An 8,133-nucleotide genomic window follows, 5' to 3' on the forward strand; every position below is an offset into this window, starting at 1 on the left:
TAAACGATATATCTTATCTTATATCTCGTATAAATATATCGATATTTCTTTAAAACTCGATATATCGCCCAGCCCTACTTCACACTAACAATTTAGTTCAGTCTTTATCAGATCGCATTTTATTTTAGGTGCAGCAGATCCAGAACAAAGATTAACATCAGGGCTGATGTGCAACGAATAAAGAAGTACAATTAAACAATTGGGGAGATACAATAAGTGCAATCACAATTACATTACTTACTTGTAATTTACTTTTAACTTTGTAGATACTTGATGTTTAAATCTGGTCTGGGTCGCCCAAATCCTTTAGTTGCTCATTTATCCTGATTACTACAATGACTGGATGGCATTTCCCTTAATGACACGATGGAGTAGCTCCGAACTGAGGTGATGGTAGTCATGGTGACGAGATCGCTACACCAGGTTACGTGTGACGCAGGGATGTAAGTGCGAGCCCTCCCGGAACCCATTCAGATTGTATTGCAGCGCCTGCAGTTCCAAAAAAAGAGTCTTAACATGAGAGTCTGTCAGAGCGATCCGGGCGATCCCAGAAGGGGGCGGTACTGTATGGAACACAACTCGATGCTGATTGGACTACGATATTCAGAGGCGGGACAGACAGACTCCAGAACAGTCACAGCCAGTTTAACGCTGGTTTAATGCAATAGAAAAATTTCTTCCATTTCGCCCATCGGTGGGTCGTCGCCCGAAGGAACGAGCCGCCCCTGGTCCCGAGTCAATGTGACCCGAGGGTCCCAAAAGTGAAGACGGCACAAGGGTTAACTGCTCATTTTTTAAGCTGTGAGGCTGTAAACAGGGTGAACATGTTAAACTACTGTGGAACTGAGCAGCATCAGACAGAAAAGATCTCCAATAGAGGCTGAAGTTTACCATCAAATCATCGTGATTCTCTAATATTTTTAACGATCTAAAAGATAGAAAGTGTGCCACACAGCCTTATTAAACTTTCCCCTAGAATACCATGTTTACTGTAGTAAAATAGTGCTGTACTAATACTTTTACTATAAAACTCAGTTCTTTCTTTCTGATATTTTTTACAATCTGTTAATCTGAGTTTGACTGTTTCCTGTGTATTACAGTGTTACAGAGTCCAGTGGGGTAGATCAGATTCCTTTATTGAGCCCCATGAGGGGAATTCGAGTAATACAGCAGCTCCAGTACCGTGTAAGTACAGTAAATAGAGTAAATAAAAAAAAATAATAAGGAAATTATTAAAAAAATGAGCTATGCAATTACTATTATACAACAGTATAATAAAATCACGGTATCTTCTACATGTAAATATATATATACTATATATTGCCAAAAGTATTTGCTCACCGGCCTTCACACACATATGAACTTGAGTTCATCCTGAAAAAACTTACCGTATAGAAGCACTTTACAATTACTGACTGTAGTCCATCTGTTTCTCTATGGTTCTTCAATGGTCAGGACCCCCACAGAGCAGGTATTATTTAGGTGGTGGATGATTCTCAGCACTGCAGTGACACTGACATGGTGGTGGTGTGTTAGTGTGTGTTGTGCTGGTATGAGTGGATCAGACACAGCAGCACTGCTGGAGGTTTTAAACACTGTGTCCACTCACTGTCCACTCACTGTCCACTCTATTAGACACTCCTACCTAGTTGGTCCACCTTGTAGATGTCAAGTCAAGTCAACTTTATTTATATAGCGCTTTTTACAATAGACATTGTCTCAAAGCAACTTCACAAAATCCAGGACCAACAGATACAAAAAACCAGATACAAAAAACCCCTGTTGAGCAAGCCGAGGGCGACTGTGGCAAGGAAAAACTCCCTGAAAATTACAGGAAGAAACCTTGAGAGGAACCAGACTCAGCAGGGCCCATCCTTGGTGGCCAGGAGGATACTTTAAATAAATACACGATTTACACAGAGCATACGAACACAGAATTAAATGATCTAAAAGTTATAACTGGTAATACATAGATAAATAATAATAGAGTTGTTATTCAGTCTAGTCTTCAATAATGTCTGTAGTGATTTCTTGTCATTGTTGGTGCAATTACTCCAGACCCGTCACATCCGGCAGGAGCAGCATAGTTGTCACGGCAGTCTCGACTTTAATCCTTAACCTCGGCGGGTAAACAGGTTTCCAACAGAACGCCTTTGGAGTAAAACAACAGAAAATGTAGTTAATAATGTACAATGCTAGTTGAGTAAAACAGTTTTACAGAGAGTTTTAGACTCCGGCAGCCCTAATTATTACAGCAGAACTAAAAGGGAGAGCGAGCAGGTAACAAGGTCATGAAGGCTTTCACAGGACATCAGCGCCCACCTCCCCACCGTCATCAAACCTGAGTGATCGTACAAGAGAGGCAGAACGACAGCAACCCAACATCCCTGATCACCACAAGTTTCTATCACCAAGAACCCCCAAGCTCTGCGCCTTTGTCTACACTAATCAAAAGCCTGAGAAAATAAATCTGTTTTCAGTCTAGACTTAAACATTGAGACGTGTCCGAATCCCGAACAGAGGCAGGAAGATTATTCCAGAGTTGTGGAGCTTTGTAAGAAAATGCTCTTCCACCAGCTTTGGTCTTTTTAATTTTAGGAACTATAAGTAACCCTGCATCTTGTGAACGAAGTGGACGTGCTGGGTTGTAGTGATTAATAAGTTCACTCAGATACTGTGGTACAGACCATGTAGCGCTTTATAGGTTAGTAAAAGTATTTTGTAATCAATGCGGAATTTAACTGGCAGCCAGTGTAGAGATGATAGAACAGGAGTAATATGATCAATTTTTTTAGTTCTAGTTAGCACTCGAGCTGCTGCATTTTGAACTAACTGGAGTTTGTTTATGGATCTACCAGAGCATCCAGTTAGAAGAGCATTACAATCATCTAACCCAGAAGTTATAAACGCATGGATCAGTTTTTCAGCGTCATTAACAGATAGTATATTTCTTATTTTAGAAATGTTACGCAAATGAAAAAAAGCAACTCTAGTAATATTATTAATGTGTGTATCAAATGAGAGATCTGAATCTATTGTGACACCCAAGTTTTTTACATCTGGGCTGGGAGTAACAGAGAAAGTGTTTAAGTTTAGCACCAGGTTAGACAACTTGTCTCTTGCAGCTTTAGAGCCAACAAGTAAAACCTCAGTTTTATCTGAATTAAGTAAAAGAAAATTACATCCAGTTTTTTATGTCGTTTACACTTTAATCTTCTATCTTACTGATTGTGTCAGTATCATTTGGTTTGGCTGATATATACAGCTGTGTGTCATCTGCATAGCAGTGAAATTTTATGCCATGTTTATGAATAATTTCACCTAGTGGAAGCATATAGAGTGTAAATAATAGTGGTCCCAGTACCGACCACTGTGGAACACCATACTTTACTTTTGTAGTTTCCGAGCATTTATTATTTACATAAACAAATTGCGAGCGGTCAGTCAGATATGATTTGAACCAAGAGAGTGCGAGTCCTTTAACACCTACTGTATTTTCTAGCCTCTCCAGTAAAATGTTATGATCGACCGTATCAAACGCTGCACTAAGATCTAATAGAACAAGAAAAGAGACACATCCATTATCAGAAGACATTAACAACTCGTTAACTACTCTAATTAATGTGGTTTCGGTACTATGATTGGGTGTAAATCCTGATTGAAATTTTTCATGAATACAATTTTCATTCAAATAAGAACATAATTGCTTGGAAACGACTTTTTCTAATATTTTAGAGACAAAAGGAAGGTTTGAAATTGGCCTATAATTAGATAAAACATGTGGATCAAGATTAGGTTTTTTAATCAGGGGTTTAATAACAGCACTTTTAAACAATTTAGGTACATACCCAAGGCTAATGGATGCATTGATTAATGTAAGCAGGGGCTCTACAATAGCTGGGAGTAAATCTTTAAGTAAACGAGTTGGAACAGGATCGAGTATACACGATGATGACTTCGATGATTTAATCAACACAGTTAGTTCATTTTGGGAGATTGGATTAAAGGAATTTAGTTGGATTAACTCGTTACTATTATCACCAATGCTGCTCGGAGTGAGTCCATACTTAACATTGGCAGGTGACACACTTTGACTCTGAAGTCGTATTTTTTCTATCTTGTCATTAAAGAATTTTAAAAAATCATCGCTGGTACAGTCGGGCGGTATATTAGATTCAGTTTCATTGATGTTTTTAGTTAATTTGGACACTGTCTCGAAAAGGAATCTGGGATTGTTTTTATTTTTCTCTATTAGGGACGAATAATATAAAGATTTAACTTTTATAAGGGTGTGTTTATACTCAGATAGAGCATCTTTCCAAGCAATCTTATACACCTCCAGTGTAGTGTGACGCCACTTGCGTTCTAATTTCCGTGCTGCTTGTTTAAGTGCGCATGTGTGGTCATTGTACCAAGGAGCAAGTTTTTTCTCCCTAATCAGTTTAGTTTTGAGTGGGGCTACGTTATCTAAGGTTGCGTGCAATACAGTCTCTAGGTTTTGAGTTGCCTGATCTAGTTCTTTAGGTTCTGATGCTGGTATATTTGGTAATTCTGGTAGGCAGTTTATGAACGCTGCTGCAGTTACAGATGTAATAGTGCGCTTACATTTAAAACGATGTGGTTGCTGTATATTATTGGACAGGGACACTTCATATATTAGTAGGGAGTGATCAGAAATTAAGTCATTCTGTGGTACAATTTCCAGGTTGTCTATGTTTATACCATAAGTAAGTATTAAATCTAAGGTATGTTTACAGCCGTGAGTGGGTCCTGTTACATTTTGGGTGATGCCTAAGGACTCTAAAATAGAATCAAACGCAGTTTTGAGTGGATTACACTTATCCTCATAATGAATATTAAAGTCACCAACAATTAAAGCTTTTTTAGTTGATAAGACTAATTTAGAAAGAAAATCGGTAAGGACGAGGGGGTCGATAAACAGTAACCAGCTTAAACATACTAGTTTTATCAGATGAACATTTATTGGTTATGTCAGAGATAAGAACTTCAAACGAGTTTGTTATGGGAGTTGATTTTACAGTGAGACCTATGTCCTTGTCATAAATTGCGGCTATTCCTCCACCACGACCGCTTATGTTCATAACTGTAACCCGGAGGAGATGCTTCATTTAAACCTAGATACTCATCAGGTCTAGCCCAGGTCTCAGTTAAACAAAGTGCACTAAGACTATTATCTGTAATTATTTCATTTACAATTACTGTTTTGCATGCAAGTGACCTGATATTTAGAAGTCCTAACTTTAGTTTAGCCTTACTAGGGTTTTCATGATGCTCATTTAGATAAATTTTAATTAAGTTATTATGACATACTTTTTGATTTAGTTTTGGCTTACACCTGCCACGGTAAACAGACACAGTCTCAATGGTTTGTGACCTAAGGATTCCGGGTGACGTCCGATGGCGACTCGCAGACAGTTGGTTAGGCCTGTTAGTCTGCTGCCTGGTCTTGGCTCTGGATAGTCATTTAACACTATCTGCCGCTACACTAACGCGGTGGTAAAGCCTGTCACCTATGCTGCAAGAAATGCGAGCAGCACCCTCCCACGTGGGGTGGACACCATCCCGCTTCAAAAGACCAGGCCTTCCCTCAAAGGTGGACCAGTTATCTACAAAATCAATGCAGTTTTCTGAGCACCATTTAGACATCCAGCGGTTCAGCGACAACAACCTGCTGTAGGTTTCGCCACTGGGTCGAATCGGTAAGGGGCCAGAGCACACTACTGCCTCGGACATCGACCTAGCTAACTCACACACCTCTTTAACATTACTCTTAGTAACCTCAGACTGACGTAAACGAACATCATTAGTGCCGACGTGGATAACAATCTTCGAAAATCTACGATTAGCATTAGCCAGCACTTTTAGATTTGCTCTGATGTCAGGCGCCCTGGCCCCCGGAATACAAGTGACTATGGTTGCTGGTGTCTCTATGGGGGTTGCAATACGCACGTGTCGGAGCTGAGAATCTCCTATAACCAGAGCACTTACATTAACAGGCTTCTCAGTGGGTGGGTCACTGAGTGGGGAAAACCTGTTGGACACGTGCAACTGAGATGGTCGGTGCTTTGCCCTACGACTATGTCGCCGAGACGTCACCCAGTCGCCCCGCTGTGAGGGCTCTAATGCCGGAGACTGGGGTTCTATACCTGAACTGCTGGCATTCGGGACTGCTACAGCTGAATCTAAGCCCTCACTAGTAGTAGTCTGTTCTAACGCCCGAATGCGCCCTTCTAACACTGAGATCTTCTCCGTCAGACTAACAACTAATCTACACTTATCACATGTAAAGTTATCACTAAACACGGAGAAGGAATAACTGAACATGTTGCACTCGGAACATGGATATAAAGCTCCTGCTGGGGCCATAATAATAACAGAGAAAAGTACTTAGCTTTACAAGATGAGTTGAAGTTGATGTTTATGTTGGTTTCACCGGCGCTTCTGCTGGTAGTCACAGAAAAACGGCTTTAATTCCGGACGAAACAGGCGTTGATAAGCTGAAATACAAAAACCAACAACCAAACAACACAAACGCGCTTCGTTCGGATAAAACGGCTGTAATTCTAAAGGAAAACGGTGTTTATGCACTCGTGTACAAAACAAATAAACAAAACGCGGTTCCTACAGACAGAAAACGGTTTTAACTCCCCACAAAGCAAATATGTTTAAGCGCTAAAATACAAAAACAAACAAACACAAACGTGCTTCGTGCGGACAGAAAGCAGTTTTAATTCTGGATGAATAAAATGTTTATGCGCTGAATTACAAAACAAACTAAAACCGGCTTCGTTCGGATGCCGGTAGCAGAAGTTTTCACAAGCACGCATTTACGTTAGTAAACAAGCGTAAACACAAGCGCTTTTTTACGATAGACCAAAATAACACTCTATATCAACTACGCGTGAAAGATTAACGTTTAAAACATACGTATATAAAAAGTTATTTAGCTAATGGCTACAAACAAACAAACAACTAGGCTACAGTCTCAGCGTGCGTACCACCGGAAACCCTGTTTGATTCCCTGAGTGAGAGAAATAATCGACCTAACAAACTACTCCAAAAGGAAGTGACTGATCTGTTATAAATCTGGATTTCCTGGTCATTTCCCTAAAAACTGACAGTGGTGCCTGTAATTGATTATTAGCTATTAAATACACAGTATAATTCATTAATTGGACACTCACTCACTCACGCAATCATTTACTCAAGTATTCACTCACTTATGAAGTATTTATATTTAATATTTTGTTTGTTACAGTCTGATGTGTAACACTTGTGTTGATAAATGGGCAAAGCAGTTCCCACACTGTAGGCATCATTTCTGTAAAATGTGAATGCGCTGGTGTTTGTTGAGATTACTCTGTTCATTAAAACTCTTTCCACACTGTGAGCACTGATATGGTTTCACTCCAGTGTGAATGCGCTGGTGTTTGTTGAGATTACCCTGTTCATTAAAACTCTTTCCACAATGTGAGCACTGATATGGTTTCACCCCAGTGTGAATGCGCTGGTGTATTTTGAAAGCACTCTGTTGATTAAAACTCTTCCCACACTGTGAGCACTGATACAGTTTATCTCCAGTGTGAATGCGCTGGTGTTCTTTGCGATGACTCTGTGCATTAAAACTCTTCCCACACTGTGAGCGCTGATACGGTTTCTCTCCAGTGTGAATACTGGCCTCAAATCCAGAATGACATACGGAACCATTGCAAGAACGGCCTTATCTGTCAACAGTATCCTGGTCCTGGTTCACTGGGATAGGTGCACACAGGTGGACTATATCCTATATCCTACACAGAAGAAGCACCATCAAAGAGACTGGAGACTGTAAGGTGGTTAGTGTGGTTAGACAGCACCAGATGCTGGTCCACAAAATGGTTCTGGAGGTGAGGAGGAGGAAGAAGGGGGAACCTGTAATGGTTTTGTTGTTCAACCTTATACCATCACTATTAGTAAATCAAGGTTCAACTATTCTGTCATATGCCGTGCTACGATGCAATCATTCTCAACAACAGAAAATATCAGCAAAGCGTGTATTATAGACATACAGTATATCAAAAACAAACAATATAAACCACATATAACCCAAATCTTTTCACCACAATATAATTA

At 39.9% G+C, this 8,133-nt stretch overlaps 1 protein-coding gene across 1 annotated transcript; it reads right to left on the reverse strand.

Moving 5' to 3' along the window:
- Positions 1 to 645: 645 nt before the first annotated feature.
- Positions 646 to 7,221, reverse strand: LOC134303457 (uncharacterized). Its single transcript, XM_062988883.1, has 3 exons — positions 7,214 to 7,221; positions 5,512 to 6,310; positions 646 to 807 (listed from the first exon to the last, which is right to left on the reverse strand). Exons 1-3 carry the CDS (start codon positions 7,219 to 7,221, stop codon positions 646 to 648), a joined length of 969 nt encoding a protein of 322 aa, XP_062844953.1.
- Positions 7,222 to 8,133: the final 912 nt, after the last annotated feature.

Source organism: Trichomycterus rosablanca, chromosome 2 (assembly GCF_030014385.1).
Source record: "Trichomycterus rosablanca isolate fTriRos1 chromosome 2, fTriRos1.hap1, whole genome shotgun sequence".
Lineage (NCBI taxonomy): Eukaryota > Metazoa > Chordata > Actinopteri > Siluriformes > Trichomycteridae > Trichomycterus > Trichomycterus rosablanca.

Bases quoted from the DNA above. Each gene is read 5' to 3' on its own strand.
- LOC134303457 (XM_062988883.1), bottom strand. The intron at 808-5,511 runs GTTAGTGTAGCG...CCCTGTTTACAG, and splicing joins GTGACAGGCTTTACCACCGC to CCTCACAGCTTAAAAAATGA.